Genomic DNA, 20981 nt, shown 5'->3' with positions numbered 1-20981 from the left:
TCTGTCCTTCTGCCCCGTGTCCCGAGCCGCCCTCTCGGCCGCGGGGCCGCTCCGGTCCCGCCGTTCCCGAGGGAGCGATCCCCGCTCCCGGTGCGGCCCGGGATCGCGGTGTGCCCGCCGCTCGCCCTGTGCGCGCTCTCCCTTAAAGCGGCGATGCCGCCGGAGCAGCGCGCCCGCCCGAGGCTCAGCCGCGGCCCGTTTAAGGCCGTGCCGGGCCCCAGGGTCGCACGGCCATGCTGCGGGCCCGGTGGGTGCTGCCGCTGGGGGTGGGCGCGGGGCTGGGGGCGGCTCTGGGCCGCCGGGAGCACCGGGACCAAGGCGATGCGGCCGAGGGGCTGCTGGGCCGCTTGCCCGTGCTGCCCGCCGTGGGAGCGGCCAGCCTGCCCGCGCCGCCGGGCTCGGGGCGCACCGAGCTGAGCAAGTACGGGCTGCCCGGGTTGGCGCAGCTGCGGAGCCGCGAGTCCTACGTGCTGTGCTACGACCCGCGGAGCCGCAGCGCGCTCTGGGTCATCGAGCAGCTCAACCGGGACACGCTCAGCGGCGCTTCGGACCGCGCCGCCTGCGACTTCCAGGAGGACGACTCGGTGCACGAGTATCACCGCGCCACCAACGCCGACTACCGCGGCAGCGGCTTCGACCGCGGGCACCTGGCTGCTGCCGCCAACCACAGGTGGAGCCAGAAGGCCATGCGGGACACGTTCTACCTGAGCAACATCGCCCCGCAGGTACGGCTCGAGGCCTGCGGGGAAGCCGGAGCTGCCCGCCTTCAAGGGCAGACGCTGCTCCCTGCGGGAAACCACCCGGGAGCGTCGCTGTGTTTGTGCCTGCAGCAGTTCAGGCAGAGAGGGGCCAAAGTCAGTCGGGGGTGCTGATTCCTCCTGAATTTGACAACAGAAATCCTGCAAATGCACCGCCTGTATGTGTCTCTCAAACCATGAAAGAGACCCCGTTCAGTGCAGCTCCTGTCAGGAGCAGGTAGACAAACACTTGCAAAAAAATTGTGGCCTGAGGCAATGGGTTCCGTCCTGGGCATACAAACCAGGCCATCACAGGTCCCAAAGCAGAGGTGATAGTGGAGATCTTGTGTGGAAAGTGCTTGGGGCTCTGTGAGATGTGTTACAGAAAAGGCAGGTGGTGTTACTCTGAACAGTGAGGGAATACCCCAGCAACTGACTACTGGTTGTTTTTCTAGAATCCTCATTTAAACCAGAATGCCTGGAATAACCTTGAGAAGTACTGCAGAAGCTTGGCAAAAAACAACAGGAATGTCTATGTCTGCACAGGACCCCTCTTCCTGCCCAGGTAAACACGAGGGCTGAGCTGGACTGGCACCCAAAAGATGTGTTGTGCTGGCAAAGGAAAACAGGCTGAGGTGCTCCCAGACAGGAGAGATCTGCTAAGGGCCCTCTCAGTAGGTAAGACCAGCTGAGCATAGAGGTTCTGTGGAAAGGTACCTTCTTAGGATTAGTTTACGTATTTCCCATCCAGATGGTTATTTCATGAGTAAAGTGGGTTTCTTGAGCTACAGCATAACCAGGTTGTTTTTGTTTGCAGTCCTTAACAATTTAGTAGATAGGAGATTACCAGATTAGACTGCAAACCCCATCCCTGCAGAATAAAGCTTTCAGGTTCAATGTCATGGACTACTTTTCCACTTAAGGACATGACTTCATTTTCAAAGATCGCCATGTAGCAGCTCTGTCTCATGTTGAGATCTCTTCAGCAGCAGGAAATAGTTTGGTAAGCAGGGAGGGGATTTGGGAGCAGCCCCAATGCACCCTGTCACATAGCCTCTGCTCCAGCCATGTTTTACAGCTCTGCTGCAGGAGCAGAGCTGCTGCCTGCTGTGGGTGGGGGCTCAGGGGGTGTTGGAGGACTGAGGGGGTAGAGTGACACCAAACTAGGAGATAACCTGGGATGTTGCTGTTGGTGCAGGATGGAGGCCGATGGGAAGATGTATGTGAAGTACCAGGTGATTGGGAAGAACAATGTGGCTGTCCCCACCCATTTCTTCAAGGTGCTCATCTTGGAAAAGGAGAGTGGGGAGATTGAGTTGCGCTCCTATGTTATGCCCAATAGCCCTGTGGATGATAAAATCCCCCTGGAACGGTTCCTGGTTCCCATCGAGAGCATCGAGCGAGCCTCAGGGCTCCTCTTTGTCCCAAACATCCTCAAGAGAACAAGCAACTTGAAAGCCATCACAGCTGGAAAGCACTGAACCCTGACTAGACAAATCCAGGTAACCCCTGGCAAGGGACTGGCAGTCACCTGCAGAATCACAGTTCCTTGTGCAGTTGTAAATGTGGAAATTAAGAATGAAACGTGTGCTTTTCTCTACCCTCCCCCTTGTGGTGTCTGAAACACAGACACACAACGGAGTCTCCAGGGGGGTCCTGCAGGAGCCTCAGGGCCACCTGACACTGTAGCAACTCTCTAGGATTTGCCCCTAATCCTCTGCTGCCTTGGAGTTGTGTGAGGCTCATGCAGGCACAAAGTGAAGTCACTGTTGCTGTTTAGCAGGGAAGGAGAGGAGCAAGATGGGTGCTACGGGAGAAGTTCCTGCCTTCCTGTGGCCAAAGAATTGTATGATGTTTTCTTTCAGAAGATGCTTTTAGCAGTAAAGCTTTGAGCACACACAGTATTGGTTGGTTGTTTCTTATCTGCTCTCACCAAAGCTCTAAGTATCTCAGCAGGAGGAAGGGAGGATGGAGCCAACTTTTCCAGCTGCTTTCCTGTCTGAGCTCACTGCAGGCAGAGCTTAAAGCATCACAGATGGAGACAAACTGTAATGAGATGATGTGTTTTAGTGCTGAGGGCCAGCTGAAGCTCCAGCCCTTCCTGCTGTTGGGAGGGATGAAGCCTCGAAGAGGGGCTGGGGGAAGTCAGGCTGAGGCAGGAACAGGTTCTTGACATAAGGATTAAGTTCTGACTTTCTTTCAGTCTGAAGGCCACATCGCTCCAGAGGCACCAATTGTGCCTAGAACAAGACACACCTGGAGTTCACAGCAACTGAGGTTCCATACTGCTTTATTCCCACCCCAAATGTCTGAGCTGCTGAGACCAAGTCTGTTGTCCAGCTTGTCCCAGCTGCTGGGAAGCAGCAACCAGTGCTTGGCTGGACCATGCAGGCAGGAGGGCACAGACTTGCTGCTCCCAGCAGCAGTGAATGCCTGGTTGGGCAGTGCTGCCAGCTTCAGTCACACTGTGCCTTGGTCCCACCAGGCTCCTGGAGTGACTTGCCCAGCATCCTACATTTGAAGAGCTGCCTCCCCAAGGGCAAGGTCAGTGTTTTCCCTTCCCTCAGCTGTCTCTGGGTGTCTTCACAGCCTCCTCAATGTGGGGTCTCAGCGCAGACAGAGAGATCAGCAGTGCTTCCTGCAGCAAAGCCAAGCCAGTCAGACCACACCTGGGCCTTGTGTGTCACTGCCACAGGCAGACACCCAGCACTGCCCTGTGCACACCCAGCACCATCAGCCCTACCTCTGTCCGGATGGTTCTGCTGCCTTGGCTGGGACACGTGTTCAGGTAGAAGTCAAACAAGACACTTGGGTCAGTGACCTCCAGGTTTGGGTCCACATCAACCCCAGCTTCCAAGCCTTCAAGGCCTCCAAATACAACAAGGGCATGCCTGGGGAGAGCACAAGGACAGGGTTGAGAGGGAGACTGTCTAGGTCTGTGTCCAAGCTCCTGTGTGCTGCTGAAGCATGGAGCTGTGTCCCTACCAGAGCCCCACCGCACTTGGCCAATGTGACAGTCCCTGCTACCAACTCCAGAGAAACAGGGAAAGAACTGGCCTTGTCCTGGGGTATTTCCCCTGTTCTGCTGCCTGCAACAGCCTCACTGGGAGCTCTGAGTGGGGCCAAGCAGGCAGGACACAAACCTGAAGGAGGGGAGAGTGACCTGGTCCACAGAGCTGCCCCGCTCTGAGGTCCCAATAGAGAGATCGTAGCCTTCCTTGAACGGGCACTCAGAAAAGACCGCACCTGGAAAACAGAGTTCGGGGTTACTACTGCCATTCCTCACCCCTGTGCCTTCTGGACAGGCTAAAACACTCCATGGTTGAGTGGTGGCAGCAGAAGGAGTTGCTTTCAGTGCCACAAGTGTATCTGGAGACAGAATGATTCCTCTTTCCCACATAATTCCCTTGCTGCAAGTCTCCCACACCCTTTTCCTCAAAGCTCAAGATAGGTGCCAGGAAACCACCTCCTAATAGCTTACAGTCTTCCTACGAGGTCCAGTCAACCAGAAGACAGGAAAAGAATTTTCCAGGGCTCTTGAACTCAAATGCCACTGGCGGCTCTGATGTGAATGAGTGGGATGTAGTTATCATGGAAATGGAGAAGAGCGCCAACTCATCTCTTGCTGCTGTGCAGCCATTTGGAGCAATGGGTGAGTGGAGGTACAGGGCAGAGTCCTGGAGGGTGACTGCAGTGATTCATGCCTCGCTTCAGCCCTAAAATTTGACTGCCACATGGCTGCTGGCTGCGTGTGTAAGCTGCCCGTCAGACACAGAGATTTCTAGGAAAGAGCTGTGTGCAGCCAGTAGGCCTGAGACTGGAAGCCCAGGCAGAGAATCCCAGCAGATACTCACTCAAGCAGGAGGCCAGGCGGACGCTGTAACCCCAGTACAAGCCTGAGACTGTCCGAGGGTGGTGCGAGGACACCACGGTGCCTTTGCGCGCTTTGGCTTCTGAAAGAAAGCAGAGAGGTTTAACAGCCCCTGTGCTCTGGTGAGATTTGACCAGCCACAGACAGCTCCGTGTTCTCCAGGAACAGGGCACTGACTTGGTGTGCAACATCACCCTCCCTTTTTCCAGAATGTGAAAAAGTATTCTGGAAGTTCTGTGAGTTCTGGAAAGCATGTGTGAGTGTGTTTGGGCTGTTTATTGCTGGTCAAAGAGCTGCCAGTTCTTTCCAGTTATCAAGAGAGGCATGGTAAGGTAAGGGTGTTACTAAATTTGTGTGTGAAGTGAAGGGAACATGCAGAGGTGCTGGGTACATTCAAACCTGTCATATGGAAGGACCTGCTCCTGCAGGACTGAAGTTTACAGGTGCTACTGGAACCATGGATTACCTGGATTCTGGGGCTCCTCCAGGCGCACGGTGACTCGCAGACCGGGGTTCAGCTGTCTGTCAATCTGCACCTCCTGCAGTGACAGTCACCATCAGCACCAGAGATTCTGGAAGGGCTGGGGAAGGCAGGGAAGGAAGGGAATCCTTTGAGGAAGTGGGGGTCTATTCTGGCCTGGAGCTGGAATGAGGAGCTCTGTGGCTCAGGGGCTTGGTCATTAGTCTGAAGCTTATTTTGCTACTCAAAGGTTCAGCTGCAGCAGTAAAGCAATTATGTGCTGGAATGGGCAGGGCGTGCCAGGGGCTTGGGAAGCCACAAACACTGCAAAGTCAGAAGGAACAAGACAGCAACAGCCTTAAACCCCCACTGGCCCACTGCAGCCTTCAGAAACCCAGCAGTGCCCACCCTGCCTGCTTCAAATCTGCCAGAGAGACAAGGGAAATTGTTGGAGCATCTATGGGTAACACACACCTTCCTCATCCCACAGTTAACAAAAGAGCCTCTGCCTGGCTTCGTTGGCCGGTCCAGCACAATGCCCTCCCGGTACTCCGAGTCCTCGTCCACCCGCATGTGGTGGGGGCTGTCCAGGGGGTTGAGCAGCCCTAGAACAGCACAGAGCAAAGAGGTGCTGAGGGGAAAACATAGGTGCAGGTGTTGCCATGCTCCTTCCCTCTCAGGTCCAGCGCTGAAGTGGGGAAAAGTCCTTGTTGTCCCACACATAACGAGCCAGAGCTCAGGAAGGAGAGAGACAACTGGATCTTACCTGCAAACTGCAGATCCTCATGTTTTGGAAAAAAGGATTTCCTCAAGTACCTGTTGCCAGAGAAAGGTGAAATGTGAAAAAGTATTTTTATGGAATCTGTATTTCAATTCTAGCCCTGTTCTGACTCAAAGCAGCTGAGTATAGAGAAAAGCAAACTTACTGAGGGCACTCCAAGTACTGCAGGATCCGAGCCAGCTGCACACAAGCCTTGCCTTTCCTCCCAATTCCTTCAAAATCCCCTTCCACACTCCTGAAAATGAAAGCAAGCAGCTTGTGAACTTGCCATGAGCTTGGTCAGGTCTCCAGAAGACCAAGCCTTGCTTCTTAACCTGACAATAGCAGCACATCCCTCCAGTCTAATCCTTGTAAAAGGGCTGCTCCAGAGGCAGTCTGTTAGTTCCAAGGATGACTTGTTATCTCCATAAGCCAAGTATCTTTTTCAGTTTTGTTTTTTGGTCTTTATGTATTAATGTGACCTGGCAGGTGGATGCTACTGAGCTGGATGCTGCAGGATTGCATGGCTTGGCCAGTTAACTCAGGTACAGGTCCAAGTGAAAAACTGAAGGATAGGAAAGCATCTTCTGTAAGGATACAGGAGTGTCCTGTCCCTCCACAGCAAGGTTTAAGGGTACAGGAGAACTTGGCCTCCTGTTGCTTTGTCAACCCCATGCTGGGATAAATGATCCGAGCTGCCAGGGCAGTTAAGTCAACATCTTTTTCCCTGTGGTACAGTGGTCCCCATAATCCTGGCACTGGGGAGAGGTACATGCAGTTTGTTCTGGCTTTAGCTTAATAAAAGAGTGAAGGAACAGAAAGCTGAGAGGAAATACTGTGCAGAACAAGATAGCTCTTCCTTCAGAGAATCACAGAATGGCCTGGGTTGGAAGGGAACTTAAAAAATCATCTTGTTCCACCCCCTGCCACGCAGGGACACCTTCCACTATCCCAGGTTGCTCCAAGCCCCGTCCAACCTGGCCTTGGACACTTCCAGGGACGGTGCAGCCACAGCTTCTCTGGGCACCCTGTGCCAGGGCCTCACTGCCCCCACAGGGAGGAATTCCTTCCTAAAATCTAATCTAAGCATGCTCTCCTTCAGTCTTATCCATACTTCACATCCTCTCCATGCTCGTCGAAGACCACGATCTCATCCACGCAGAAGATGGCGCAGGCCCGGGCGATCTGTCCCGCCAGGTACGTGCGCAGCTCCAGGGACTGCGCGTTGTTCAGGATGGAGCCGGGCAGAGCCACGCTCAGTGTGTGGTGACGGCCTGGGGAGCAGAGACATGAGAGAGAGCCGCGGCCTCATAGCTGATGTACAGCGTCACATTTACTGCTTCAGCTGCACTCGTGGTGGGGGAAAAGCAACCCCTGTTTCTTAGATTTAATCACAGGTTTTCTCTTAAAGAAAGATCTCTCATGCAGTGATTGCTGCACCATGTTCGTGCCTGTTTGGGCATGTGGACCGATCCATATCGGATCGATGAAGTAACACCTTTCCTACCGACAGGAACACTGACTGCCTTTTAACAGCCAGGTTTTCTAGCACCTTCCCCCCAGGTCTCCCCACCGAGTCACAGCGGCATCACCTCTGTCTTCCTTCTGCTCCTTCTGCTTCTGGGCTTCTTGTTCTGCCAGCTCCCGCATCCGCTGTTTCTCCAGTTTCTTTAGCAGCTTCACTTCCTTCCATTTCTTCTTCTCTGCTTTCCCTGGGACGGAGAACAGCGCCTGGCGTTAAACACCGCGCAGTGACCGCCCAGCCCCCGCGTGTGCCCGGCCTTCCTTACTCTCCTGCTTCCAGCGCCGCCAGTCCACCTTCCTGTCCTCAACCTGCGGGGGACAGCGCGCGTTACCGCCGGGCTCCCCTCAGAGCCGGACCCGAGGCACCCCCGGGCCCGCCGCCCACCTGCGCGCCCTTGCACCGCTTCCCCACGCCGCTCTCCGCGTCCGCCATCTTCCCCGCGCCGCGGCCGCGCCCCGCGCTGCTGATTGGCCGGAGGGCGCGAGCGCCGCCCGCGGGGGGGAGCGGCCCCCGGTCAGGCGCTCGGTGCTCGGTGCTCTGCGCTCCGGTCGCTCTGTGCTCAGTGCTCCGTGCTCCGTGCTCGGTTCTCTGTGCTCCGGTCGCTCGGCGCTCTGCGCTCCGGTCGCTCTGTGCTCAGTGCTCCGTGCTCGGTTCTCTGTGCTCCGGTCGCTCGGTGCTCTGTGCTCGGTGCTTGGCACTCCGGTCGCTCTGTGCTCGGTGCTCTGCGCTCCGGTCGCTCTGCGCTCTGGTCGCTCGGCGTTCTGTGCTCTGTGCTCGGCGCTCTGTGCTCCGGTCGCTCTGCGCTCCGGTCGCTCGGCGCTCTGTGCTCTGCGCTCCGGTCGCTCGGTGCTCGGTGCTCTGCGCTCCGGTCGCTCGGCGCTCTGTGCTCGGTGCTCTGTGCTCCGGTCGCTCTGTGCTCGGTGCTCTGCGCTCCGGTCGCTCGGTGCTCTGTGCTCCGGTCGCTCTGTGCTCGGTGCTCTGCGCTCCGGTCGCTCGGTGCTCGGCGCTCCGGTCGCTCGGTGCTCGGCGCTCCGGTCGCTCGGTGCTCGGTGCTCCGGTCGCTCGGTGCTCGGCGCTCCGGTCGCTCGGTGCTCGGTGCTCCGGTCGCTCGGTGCTCGGCGCTCCGGTCGCTCGGCGCTCTGCGCTCCGGTCGCTCTGTGCTCGGTGCTCTGTGCTCCGGTCGTTCTGTGCTCGGTGCTCTGCGCTCCGGTCGCTCGGCGCTCTGTGCTCTGCGCTCCGGTCGCTCGGCGCTCTGCGCTCCGGTCACTCTGTGCTCGGTGCTCTGCGCTCCGGTCGCTCTGTGCTCGGTGCTCTGTGCTCGGTGCTCTGCGCTCGGTTCTCTGCGCTCGGTGCTCCGGTCGCTCGGCGCTCGGTGCTCTGTGCTCGGTGCTCTGCGCTCCGGTCGCTCGGCTCTCTCTCCGTTCCGGCAATTGTGAGTCTCGCCGTGTTTGGCACACATATATCGGTGCAAAAGCGCTTTCAGCAGCGCCCTCACCCACCCAGACTGTGCAAGCAGGTGAGGTGGGACACCAGGGAAGGCAGGTGGGGGTTTGCCTCCTTCCCTCTCTCCCTCCTTCCTGCTGGCACATGCAGCTCTGCCTCCAAGGGGATTGGTACCGCCAGATGCAGCCCAATGTGGAAAACCTGCAGAGGTCTCCCCACCAGCCTGAGACAAGCAGCCACTGCCTCAGGATCCAGCACAGGTGAGGCAGCTCTCAAGGAGAGCTCCATCAGTCCTGCAGTCATTACAGAGACAGTTACTCTTCCATGATTGCAGTAAATCCACTTTAATAATTTAACTGCTACAAATACTCATTACAGTCTGTTGCATTGACTCCCACATGGTTGATGATGGTGGTTTACACTCTTATCTAGGCTGAAATCGACACTGATGCAAGAATTACCTCTTCAGCACCGCTCATGTTACCCCACCAGCCCAGTGGATGGGAGGTTCTGGTGGTCACCCACAGCAGGAGCAGCCAAGGCTACGGTGCCTGTCCTCCCCTGCCACTGTGTTCACTTGTCAAAGGCCTGAAGGTTTTGCTCTGCAGCCGGGACAATGCTGCCAAGCCCTGAAAAAGTCCCAAGAGTAATTTGGAAGGTTTGACAATAGCCAGGCTACTGGTGAAAGCCTGTTTCCTGGGGGGAAACCAATTGTGTGGTCATCTTCCCCAGAGATGCACAGAAAAAAATAGTGGGAAAATAGTTTATGATGGGAAATGTAATTTCACTGGGTTTATTATAGTTAGGATCATAGAGTCACCTTACTGATGGCTGGTGATACTGTCCAGTCCTGTGGGAATGTGAGTGCCAGTGGAAATGCTGCCCTGAGTGGGGATGTGGAGCAAGACAAGCCATACTAACCCTCCAGCACAGCCTTAAAGGTAGGTCCTGAAACACCTTTTCAGAATTTGGTGGTGAGACAGACCCCAGGAGCCATCCTTACCTTGTGTGTTGCTGGACACATCCCAGAACTGATTAGCAGAGTCTTTACTTGTAAGAAATGTCAAATACTGTCAGTGCACACAAAGTCTCATTTCTTGCAATCATTTCACAGTGACTGAAAGTGTCCCCCAGGCCCTGGGCCTGGAAAAACTTAACCATTTGTCTGACAGAAAATGTTGTTGAAAGCACAGAAGTAAGAACATATCAAAGTTTGTAGACAAGTGAAGAAGAGCAGTCAGGGCAGATGAGGATCAAGGAGAGTCTGGTTCTCTCTCCAGTGTATTCAGGAGCTGGTTTTCTCCTGCTTCCATTTTTGCAATATGTCATTTGCTGCCTTCAGTGTAGCTTCCTCCTAAAAAATACCACAGGTTTGGTCAGTGGGTCTCAGCCAAATCCCATTTCCCTTCACTGCAGCCATTGTTGGTACAAAAGTCCTGTTCTCATTCCTGAGCATTGCAGGTTCAGTGTGAGACAGGCACAGCCACTGGGCAGCTAAAGGGACACCTAGAAAGTCCCTGCCTTGGCCAAGAAATGTAGGATGCTGATAGGACAAAGTTTAGGGTGGCCCTGGCACACCTGCTGCTCCAGCTCAGCTCGTGGGTCTGCAGGAGAGGTTGCTCCAGCTGCAACGCCATGATTGGGCTCCAATACCCAAAGCATCCTGCATTTCTTCTTGGCATTTCTCTCATTAAACCAGCCCTGATTATTACTCCCAACCTTGCCTTCCTTTGTGCTGCCATGTATCTCACCTTTGCAAAGCAGAACCGGATGAAATTGGTGTAGTTGTTCTTGTGGGCTTCGCTGTAGAAAGCGGAGAGCGGGATGGCAGCAAGTCCCTGGGAAGAGGAAGCATGTAGAGCAGAGGTTTCTGCTCTGGGGCTGGCCTGCAGCCTGCTGTGTCCCAGTGTGGGTGAACTCCACACCCCCCAACCATGAGCTTGGGTGGGCACAGCCAGCACAGTGGGTACAAACCCACCCAGGGCAAAGGCAGCAGGAAGAGCCAGACCCATTTACCTTGTTCTTGACCATCCACTTTGCAAATCTGTAGTCGTAGGGCTCATCTGAGTTGGGGACTTCGGGGACATCAGATTCTGGAGGGGAAGCGCAGCAGGACAGAGGCTGGGGCAGCTGCCAGGTGCCTTAGCTGAGTCCCAAACCCACATCCTTGCAGCTTGGATGGAGAACATGCAGTCCATCCCTGCTTTGATGATGATTTATGCAGGTTCCTGTCCCTGCCAGTAGTACCACACCCAGCCCACCTAGGCAGGACTGCAGGTGACTCACTGAACTGGGAGATGTCTGCCACCAGGAAGTAGGTGCCCTCAGGGATGATGGGTTTCATCCCCACACCATCCAGGCTCTGGACCAGCCAGTCTCTCTTCTGCTGCAGCTCCTTGGGCAGCTGGACAAAGTAGCTCTCTGGTTTTCCATAGAGCATGAGCTCCCTCTGGAAACCCTGAGCCACAGCCTCCTGTAAGGAGAGAGGAGCCAGTGCCCAGTGGGAAGATGGTCAGGGGTTTCTTGGGAACTGAAGTTCCTGCAATTCACAGAGCTCTCTGCCTCCAGCCCCTCCAAACTGCCCCTTAGATTTGTCAATGCAAGATAAGGAATATACCCCAGGCAGGCTGGACACTCCCCTTTCTCCCTGATATGGGGCAACTGTAGACAGAGAGGAAGGAGCCTCTCCAGGGAAAATCACTTGTGTGTGCCTTTCAGGTCAGCTGTGAGCAAGAGGACCATCCCTTACCCCTGCTCTGGGGGTTTGGGAATTGCAGGGCCAGGTGCAGGGAGCTGCCTTACCTGAGCAATTGTGGCACAGTGGTACACTGAGTTCTGGTGCACAGTACGGAGGTGCTGCAGCAGCCTGTTGGGTCCCACAACCCAGCCCACCTGTGGCCAGGAGAGGAGGAGGAAGGTGGTGAGTCTCTGGGTACCTGCTCAGGCTCCCCTTTCTTTGCCTGTGCTGGTTTCATTGTATTTTCCAGACAGAACTTCTATAAAGCACCTTTGGTACTTTCAGACCCTGAGGCTCAAAGCTGAGCATGGCCACAGTGTCCCTGGTGCTGTGCTATGGCAAAGGGGCAGGGATGGGGACAGAACGAGGTGCCACATGGGGTATTCACCTTCCATCCAGTGGCACTGAAGGTCTTCCCAGCACTCCCGATGATCACCGTGCGGTCCCACATCCCTTGTAAGCTGGCTGGCAATGAAAGGAGAGAAATCCCAATGGCAGAGCTCAGCATGCTCCTTTCTGGGCTGCATTAATGGCACGTGGGAGCTCTCTGCCCACTATAATCCATGGTGATCTCTTGTGTTCACAGCACATCTTTCACCTGGATGAGCCTCAAAGCACATCCCAAGCAGGCAGCCAGGTTTCTCAAGAGGATCTTCTTTTAATTAAACATTTTCACAGGCATGTACTCAGCCCCAGGGGCTCCCGCAGATGCCAAGCACCATCACCCTGCATCAAGGTGATGGCATGTTACTGCAACTGGAAGAACAGGCTAAAATCGTGTTGAAATGTATTTCCTGAAACTATAGACACTCAGAAAACTGTGGCTTTACAAAGCATGGGAAAACCATCAGTTTCGCTGGAGCCAAGGGGCTTTTTGTTCTAGATCTCCTCTCTGACTGCTCTGAAGTCAGGGCTTCTGTTTAGGACCTGGTTTGGAGGTTGAGATTGAAGCACAACAAAACACTTCCAGTGGGGATTCATGCCTAGTACAGCTGTGCATGCAGGCAGCCCCTGGGATTTCCAGCGGGTGCCAGTGAAATCCCCATTCCCAGCCCCGAGCAGCCCCCAGCCCGGCCCTGCCTGTACCGATGCGGATGTGCTGCTTCCCGTCGTAGACCAGCCACTCGTACACCTCGTCGCTGATGCACAGCACGTCGTGCTTCACACACAGCTCTGCAATCAGCCCCAGCTCCCCACGGCTGAACACCTGCAGCAGGCACAGAGTGCAGCACAGATACAGCATGGGCATTTCTGAGCCCCTGCCTGTCCCTGCTTGTCCCTGAAGGTTGTGTATCCTCCTGGCACCATCTCCCATGCCAGGGTGGGCAGGAGCTGGCTGCAGTGGTCTAAGAGGGCAAAAGCACTGCTGGCACAAAAGGCTTAAAAACACCAGGCGACTGAGCACAGCGTGTGGTGCCCCCACAACACCCACTTCCCTCGTGTGCAAGGAAAGTTGAGTCACTGCTGCACTGCAAATGTGGCTGCAGCACCCCAGCAGCTTCCAGGGCCCAGCATGGCCAGCGGTGTTACCTTGCCCAGAGGGTTGTTGGGTGAGTTCAGGACGATGGCTTTTGTCCGTTCACTGAATTTAGAAGCCAGTTCAGCTGGGTCCAGCTGCCAGTCTGCACTAGACATCAATTTTCCATCTTTTGGAGGATTCTAGAGAGAACACAGGGGAATCTTGATTTGCTTTGCTACCTCTGCACTTTCCTTACCACTCACCTCCTTGCTGACTGTGCTGTGACTCTTCCCTTCTCCACCCACTCACCGGTCTCAAAGGGACAAACACAGGTGTCCCACCAGCCATTTTCACCATTGGCTCATAGCAGTCGAAGAAGGGCTCAATGATTATCACCTGGAAGAAAGGGACATGTCAGCATCCTCCTGGTCGTGCTCAGACCTTCCCTGAGGAGTGCAGAGAGCAATGGGAGGGATAGGACATTTTAATCCCTTAATTACTGTAATGGAGAACCTGCATTGCCTGTGGGGAGTGTCAGGAAGGACACCACCACTCAGGACAAAGGGTCCTTTTGCTTTATGCAGAAATGAAGCAGTGCTCTGCAGCAGATTTCTTCCTTTGGAAGCTCAAGTACTGCAGAATGGGGATAAAACTGGTTTTGCTTTGGAAAAGGACAATGAAAACCAGCCTGCTTAAATCTTGGCTTACCTCATCACCTTCATCCACTAAAGCCTGGAAGCAGCAGAACAGGGCCTGGTATGCCCCCACAGTCACCATCACATTGGTCATAGGATCCACGTCTCGTCCAAGCAGCTTCTCGAAAAACTGGGCTAGGACCTTCACCAGAGGTGGGTGGCCCTGTGGGGTGAGAGGAGGGTGGGAACTGAGTTGCACAAGACTCCTAAACCAAGGACAAACCCCTGGAAGGGGGCTGGGAAGCCAAGAGCCCTGTGAGACATCTTCCAGCCCAGCTGCTTCAAACATCCCAGTAAAGCAGGGAGTTACAGCCCTGGGAACAGTGGGCATGGGTCGAGGCTGGATGTGTTTTGCCTCATGTTTTTTTCTATTTATTGCTGCCTGATGAGCTCTGAAGCAGTCAGGGCTGATGGATGTGAGGGGGTAGTGCTGGGGAGGGAGATCTGTCCACGCACAAAGGCACGGGTGTACTGGTGCAGCATGTGGTTCCCCCCGCCGAGGGCTCTCGTGAATGCCTCTGTCAGAAAGTCTGGTGCAGGGAAGTCGGGGAAGCCCTGGCCCAGGTTCACCTTGGAGTAGGTAGCAGCCAGTTTTACAAACTCCACCCTGGAGAGAAGGGAAAGAAAAGCACTTTCAGAGGGTCTGGGCAGTGTGCTGGCACTGGGTCTGCTCGCAGCATCCCTTTGGAAGGGAGTGGGGTTGGTGTCCCTCCTGCAGAGCCATCCTGCTGCTCACAGGCAGGCAGGACCAAGCACAGGTCATTTCAGACCTGTTGCAATTAAACCAAGGGTGATGAACTATTGCACTGGGGGAATGGTTTTAATTTATTCTCCCAGGAAACAGCTCCTGTGGTCAGTGTGTAGTCACAGCTGAAAGCCTGTGGTGTTTCTGATCACACTGGACTGAGCAGAAGGGGACTTGGAGGTTTTCAAGTTCATACCAGCTCTGCAAAATTTAGCAACTAGACACTGTGAAGGCCTCTGCAGAGGGCAAGGTGGGCTGAACTCGCTGCTCATCTCAAACCTAACAAGAGGAAGCTCACTGGCAGTTTGTAGCTTGAACCCAGGCACAGCACGGAACTTGGGGAAAGACCATTTAAATCTCTTCTTCCAACATGCAACTTTCCCAATGCCACATTGTGTCTGGCAGGATGGGAATGGCATTTGCAGCAGCCCTTCACCTGCCTCTCTGCTTGCAGTGCCCCAGGGTGAGCCTGGAGCAGGTGCCAGGCTGCAGCCAGTGTGCAGCAAACACTTGGCTCAGATTTGGGTGCCACTGGGATCATTTGGGTGGATGAGTCAGAGGGAGGGTGATGCTTCTGCCTGCCTGGTATTGCAAAATACCTGATACAGCATAAAGTGAGAGCAGCAGGTACAGAACTGACTCAGGGTAAAGTCTTCCAGGACAACTTGCTCTGTTGTGCTTCCTGAACATATACAAAGCAGTCAAGGGAAACTTCTGCTCTGTGCTGTGTGGCTGCTGTGGTTTCAATCTGATTTTAGGATCCCTAAAACCACATCTACCACCTGGGTAAACCAGATATTCTTTTAACTCACCAGATATTTTTATCTATTCCCTCCAGCCTCCGAGCTTGCACTGGCCTGGACATTTTTGCCTGCAGAGAGAAAGAAAGCGAGTTTGAAGCTTTTACTCATGAGGCCACAAAGGGGCTGTGGCCTCCCTAGGGAAGTTTTTCCCAACAGAAGGTGTGCCTTTCACTATTGTTTCATGGGCTGTTCCTGACTGACCTTAGAGCAGTAATGCTGTTGCAGTGGTTTCTGCTTTCACTTACAAGTTTCAACAAGAATTGGGAAAAGAGATGAACAAAAGAAGCTTTTGTACACTCACTAGGGAGGTGGCAATGCCTTAAACCTGTTGGGATTAGTCATGGGGTCAAGGTCAGCCAGGCTGTAACACCCAGGCCAAGGACCCCAGACCGTAGGCTTTTACCTGCCATAACCTCTCCATCTTCATGGGAAAGACCTTTTTACTCTACAAGCCATGAAATGGCCCCTTCTCCTAGAAGAACAAACTATTTTATTCCATGCTGCTCTATGAAATAGCAGAAGTAGATACTCTTCTGTCCCAATGAAGCGCTTGGTGAGGGGGCTTGCTCTAGATGCTATAAAATGTGCAGGGTTTTGTATTTCAAGTTCATGTCAAACCCAAGAAGTAACTAGGTACAGGCAAGAGAGAGACCAGCCCAGAGGTCAGTGTGATGTACAGAGACACTGAGGTACCATGCCGTGAGTGCTTTGCAATTTCCATGTACATCATGGCTCAGAGGAGTGCAAAGAAAGACAGTAGGAAACATTGAATGCAAAACCCTCCTTCCAGATGGATAAGCATAGTGGGAGAAAGTTAGATATGCTTGATGGGGAATTCATCATGAAGATGATGGAAAGTGGCAGAGGCAGAGTTTAATAACTCAGCAGTGCAGGAAAAAGGTACCCAGACAGGGAAGGGGCTGGAAACTGGAGACAAATGATGCTCAGTGCACCATGAAGAGCCAGCGTGGGGGCATGAGGAGGGCAGCCCTAAAGCAATGAGTCAAGAAAACCATTGTCACCACAGCAAATAAAATACATTTGAACTGAAACAAGGAAGGCATATGAAAGCAGCTGAGGTGAGATGGAGAGCTGGGGTGTGAGGGGTCTGTGCTCTGCTGTGCCAGGATGGTGGGGGGGATACCAGGTAAGCCTCCTCCCAACACTCAGCTGCAGCAGGAACTCCCCACTTGCCTGCTCCCCTCTGCTGTTCCCACAGCACTGCACCTGAATTTGGGTAGTGCCCCAAGGATATTTTGTGCTGAGGTCCTTAGATTTTATACAGCTTCAGGCCTTACCGGGGATCTTTGCAAACACCCTGTTGAGGAGCCAGAGCCCTGTGCTTCAGAGGGCACCAGGTGGACTCTGGTCCACCGTGGTGCCAGGCAGGCAGCCAAGGGCAAGCAGAAGTCACTGGCTCCAGGGCAGCCTCTCTCCTCTCCCTCAGCCCAGCTTTGCTCTTTTTGCACAAGCTCATGGCTGTTACAGTCACAAGACCTGGTGCCTGAGCTGATTTGGGTGGGAGCAGAAGGATTTGTGGCTTGGGAAATAAAAGATAGCTGGAGGTGAAATATTAACAGCTCCAGTGCTGTTCTTGCAAGGTGAGGCTGCTGCAGGCCACAGGCCAGAGAATTTAACAGATGAACAAGTGTCATGGGGATTGGTGGGAAGAAGGTGCCTCAAGCCTTTAAATTCCCAGTTCTGAGGAAAGGCCTTGTCTGCTTCAGGAACAGAAATAACAACTATTTTCTTTTTCTGATGGCCCCTCCATCCCATCGTATCCTCAGCCTGCGTGTGATGCTGCCATGGAGAGCAACACAGGCTCAGGACCATGCAGACCTCAAATCTGTTTCAGCCTGTTCTGGTCCCCAGACAGAAGGATGTGTTTCTCCAGGTGCAGTTTGCCTGGCAGCCACACAGGAGAGCTGAATGCCAATGCAGAAGACTTGGCATCCATGATCTTCCACCACTGACTCTGGTGTCTGTGCGTGACTGCCTTGCTCTGCATGTGGGGATCTCTGAGTGGGATGCTGATATTTTCCAAGTACTTTACAAGCCAAGAGGCTATAGTAGAGACCATCAGATGAAGCAACCCCACAAACAAGGAGCCTTCTCCTCTGTGAAGGATATCCTTTAAACAGGCTCCCTGGAAATAAGCAGGCACAGAGGAAGTTGCACCAAAGTCGCTTTTCCTGACGTGCTCTGTCTGCTCTTGCTGCCAAGGTGAGTGGCCCTGGGCAGGCTGCCAGCCAGGAACAGTCCCACTGGGCATTCCATACCTCTCTGGAGCACGATCTATGTCCAATGCTGCTGTCCCTCTCCAGCAAGAAGTGACGCAGGGATGGTCCTGCTCTCCTGAGCATGCCACGGCTCCTGCTGTCTCACTCCTATAGGCACAGACCTGCAATTCCCCGGAGACAAAGGAGAGGGCTGAGACAACCCTTGAGGGCTCAAGGGTTAAAGAAAACGTGTACCTGGGATGGGGCAGGTCCAGACCCAAAGTGGAGGTTGTTCTGCCACAGAGAGGAAAAGGCAAAATAAGCTGCTTTGTGTGTTGTCACTGCAATGTCCAGCAGTGCTCGGGCTGTACTTTGTGCCCATGACACACAGAATCAGGATCACAAGGGCAACCATGACTTCTGCCTCCTCTCTCCCAATCCACGCTTCCCCCACTTTCCTCTGCCCCGAGGAGAGTGGTATGGACACCAGCAAGAGGGCATCCTCTGGGAATTTGGTACTCAGCATCAGCTCCCCATCCAGTGTCATTGATCCCAGGTAAGTCTTGCCTCTACCCTTCCTCCCTTGCAGCACCTTTACCTTCCTGGCCCATACGGAGAATCTCTGGCCTCTCAGCTGCTGCAGCTCTGATTTAGTCACAAGTTTTATTCCAATTAACAGGATGTCACCTTCTATCTCTAAAGTGATTTTGGTGATTATCTTTCCTTCAAGGCCCCAAACAAATTAATTTCTGTGCCTAAAATGCAGCCTCTTCCTTCGCCTCAGGTTTCTTCAACTATTCTAATGTTTAAGCATCACTTAAACATTCAGTATTTAAGCTAAAATAAGTGACTCTTTTGTTAGGTACTTGAGATAAAAGCAATGAGGCTGGAGGATGCATGGACCTTTATTACGACCAGCCATGAATTAATTTACCCATGTGCCAAAAAAATTAATTAAAACAGGTTTGAGGCTGACCAGCCCACAGATAAGCTCTCAGTACTCCTGAGGGCACTGTCCACGCTTACATGCAGGATGTGAGTCCCCAGTGTCTGCATTTTTTGTTATTTCTAAAATAAGTGCAAAGCAGCTGCCAGCTGAGACCAGTGGGGTTTTACATCTTTTTGCCAAGTGGGAAAAAATAGCACAACGTATGGAAAAATGGGAAGCCAGAGCATCATATTGCTCATGACTGTGAAATCTCCACCTTGTGCTCGCATGACACTGAGATGTGGGGGGACATTGCTTTGAGATGCAAAGCAAAGGAGTCCTGGAATGAGGGGACCTACCCTGCAGGGGACAGAATCAAAGTGTGGCAGTAAAAAAGGCTTTATCAGATAGCAGCAAACTACAGAGCTGTGTAAGAGCTCTGCACAGGGCTGGGGGCAGCACCAGGGAGCAGCCGACCGGGACACCGCTCACTCTGGAAGGGTGCACTGGACCGAGCAGAGGATTTTGGAGGTGACAGCCGGAAGGTCACCTCGGGGACCGGTCACTCACCGCCTCCAGCCCGCGGGTCGCAGCCGTCTCCTCCATGCCGGTGCTCCCCAAGCCCCCACTTGGCAGCTCGGGGGTGCACCCGGGAGGCTTTGGGGACACGGGTGTCCCTGGATGTGCCCCAGGAGGGGTGCAGGACCAGGGCGGGTGCAGGGCGAGAGCAGCAGCAGCGCCAGCAGGAGCTGACACTGGGGAAAAAGCAGCTGCCAGAGGGAGAGCGGGGACAAAACCAACTTACATCGAGCTGGGCCGCGCTGCTTTACGCTGCAAGGGCAGGCACAGCCGCCCAGGCTGCCCTGGCACGCATTCTGCTTTCTCCGCCCGAAAGGCTTCATCTGCGGCTGGGACTTCCTGGGAGGAGTCGCAGAGGCCGCAGGAAGGCAGGATTGGAGCTACAACGCTGGTGGGGAAAAGCGTACCGGGCAAGGCTCTGTGGGCTCCGAGGGCTTTGGCTGCCTGGGGAAGTATCCCAGCTTGTTGTTCAGGTGGAAGCTCATGCTGGCATAACTATAGCGGCATAATTTTTGTGGTTTGGCTGTAAATACTTTAGCACGGCAAGGGCAGGGAATTTCCTTTTGAGTGAAGCCTTCGGTCGTTTTGAAAAATGAATTTTTAAGTCAAAATCCTCCCAAAAATTTAATCCTGCAGACTTAATACAATTAGAGAAGGGATGTGGTGTAAGGTCTATCAGAGGGTAAAGGCCTCCTGCCACGACACAACCTAAAGCAGATCCTGCAGCACTGCCCGACCCCTGGGCTGTGGGTGGGCAGGGATAGCAGATTTCAGTGCGGGGATGCCGGAGCTGAACTCCCCATCAGTGTTTGAGAGCTGACAGTAGCTGCAGTGAGGTGTTGAGAGAAAATCGCCCTCTCTTACTCTTCTTTCTGTGACAGGGCTTTACCTGCACCGATGAGTCAGGTCGTGTAGGTCTCCTGAGTGAGTAATTTCTGTCTCCCTTTCACAGCAGGAAAAAGTGAGCCATGGGGAAAGGAAGCGGATGCATCTGCTATACCAGAGATTCCCGATCCCAAACCGACATCCCTCAGGCATCCCTGAGGTGATTAAGCAGGAGGGAATGTCTGTGCAGGGAGAAGAAAACTCTGGTTTCTAAATTTCTTTTAAACTCAAACACTGAAACAAACAGATGGAAAGAAAACTTGGTTCTGTAAGAATGTTCACATCACATCCTGAGCCATCGAATGGCTCAGTGGCATTTTTTCCTGTGTTTTCTTTGCCCTGTCCTCCACCAGCCTTGTGCCTTCCCTGGTTGTTGCTTGCCCCTGAACTGAGCTCGTTTGATTAGATATATTAGCAAAAAGCCAGTTTGGCAGAAGAGTGGCCAATTTTCTGTCGGGTCCCTGAGTTGAACTGGCTCAAGGAAAAAGAGATGTGGGCAGGGAGGAGCAGGGAGAAAAAGGGATGGACATAAGCCCTCACCTTCTCTGTCAGGATTTATACTTTATACTGGTCCAACAGTATCATGAAACTTCACCTCAATGCCCTCTTGAAATTCAGCAGAAATTTCTGGCTGAGGTCAGTGATGTAAAGGACACATCTGACCTTGTACTTTTTACTGTAAAACTCAAGGAAAGTTACAATCCTCTTTTTCTTCAGGTCATTTTAATTTAATAAGTGCATCTGGACATGTACAATTCTTAATTAGCGTTGAGTTAAAAAAAAAAAAAATAGCTGATAAGAGTCTACAGCACTGTGTCCTGGCACTGGGATCCCAGCTCCTCTGGTACAGGTCCTGTGCCTGTGCCTGCAGGAAGTTGCCAACACTTACAATATTCCTAGAAAGCCACAGACACACTTATTTTACTGTTACAGACATTACTGGTGTATACAAGTTAAAATTGGCTGCGCTTAACTACTCAGAACCGCTTCCTGTACACTAATAAAATTACAACGAATGTCTTTGAAACATGCTTTGTGAATTTAAAAAGAAATTATGCTGCCCAGTGTCTTCCATTGCGTCAGACAAGTAAAAAAAAAAAAAAAACAACCCAATGAATCACTTTTTTCAGGCACC

At 53.4% G+C, this 20981-nt stretch overlaps 3 protein-coding genes and 1 long non-coding RNA gene across 7 annotated transcripts; 2 read left to right on the top strand and 2 right to left on the bottom strand.

Moving 5' to 3' along the window:
* Positions 1–157: 157 nt before the first annotated feature.
* On the top strand, positions 158–2641 carry ENDOG (endonuclease G). Its single transcript, XM_032131242.1, has 3 exons — positions 158–725; positions 1193–1302; positions 1936–2641. The coding sequence occupies exons 1-3, from the start codon at positions 234–236 to the stop codon at positions 2216–2218; spliced, it is 885 nt and encodes a 294-aa protein (XP_031987133.1). The 5' UTR covers positions 158–233; the 3' UTR covers positions 2219–2641.
* Positions 2642–3010: 369 nt separating this feature from the next.
* On the bottom strand, positions 3011–7840 carry SPOUT1 (SPOUT domain containing methyltransferase 1). Its single transcript, XM_032131236.1, has 12 exons — positions 7738–7840; positions 7619–7661; positions 7421–7540; positions 6943–7102; positions 5995–6084; positions 5835–5884; positions 5543–5673; positions 5075–5147; positions 4592–4690; positions 3881–3983; positions 3481–3628; positions 3011–3375 (listed from the first exon to the last, which is right to left on the bottom strand). Exons 1-12 carry the CDS (start codon positions 7783–7785, stop codon positions 3301–3303), a joined length of 1140 nt encoding a protein of 379 aa, XP_031987127.1. The 5' UTR covers positions 7786–7840; the 3' UTR covers positions 3011–3300.
* Positions 7841–9121: 1281 nt separating this feature from the next.
* Positions 9122–19321, bottom strand: KYAT1 (kynurenine aminotransferase 1). 4 transcript variants are annotated; one of them, XM_032131231.1, is made up of 14 exons: positions 19188–19321; positions 17515–17636; positions 15245–15303; positions 14144–14294; positions 13701–13850; positions 13302–13388; positions 13064–13192; positions 12620–12740; positions 11922–11998; positions 11599–11688; positions 11083–11269; positions 10813–10889; positions 10548–10634; positions 9122–10150 (listed from the first exon to the last, which is right to left on the bottom strand). In XM_032131231.1, the coding sequence occupies exons 2-14, from the start codon at positions 17596–17598 to the stop codon at positions 10082–10084; spliced, it is 1368 nt and encodes a 455-aa protein (XP_031987122.1). In that variant the 5' UTR covers positions 17599–17636; positions 19188–19321; the 3' UTR covers positions 9122–10081. The 4 variants fall into 4 exon arrangements, with proteins under 4 accessions (XP_031987122.1, XP_031987123.1, XP_031987124.1 ...); XM_032131232.1 differs by lacking the exon at positions 19188–19321 and adding an exon at positions 18953–19168; XM_032131233.1 differs by lacking the exon at positions 14144–14294 and having other exon boundaries at positions 19188–19317.
* LOC116454524 lies at positions 14980–20873 on the top strand. The gene is made up of 3 exons (XR_004244127.1): positions 14980–15394; positions 17023–18010; positions 19914–20873. It is a non-coding gene; the product is annotated as an uncharacterized LOC116454524 (long non-coding RNA).
* The last annotated feature ends 108 nt before the right edge of the window (positions 20874–20981 follow it).

The sequence above is a fragment of the Corvus moneduloides genome, chromosome 21, assembly GCF_009650955.1.
Source record: "Corvus moneduloides isolate bCorMon1 chromosome 21, bCorMon1.pri, whole genome shotgun sequence".
In the NCBI taxonomy this organism is placed as follows: Eukaryota; Metazoa; Chordata; class Aves; order Passeriformes; family Corvidae; genus Corvus; species Corvus moneduloides.
This window is presented reverse-complemented; position numbering and strand designations above follow the sequence as displayed.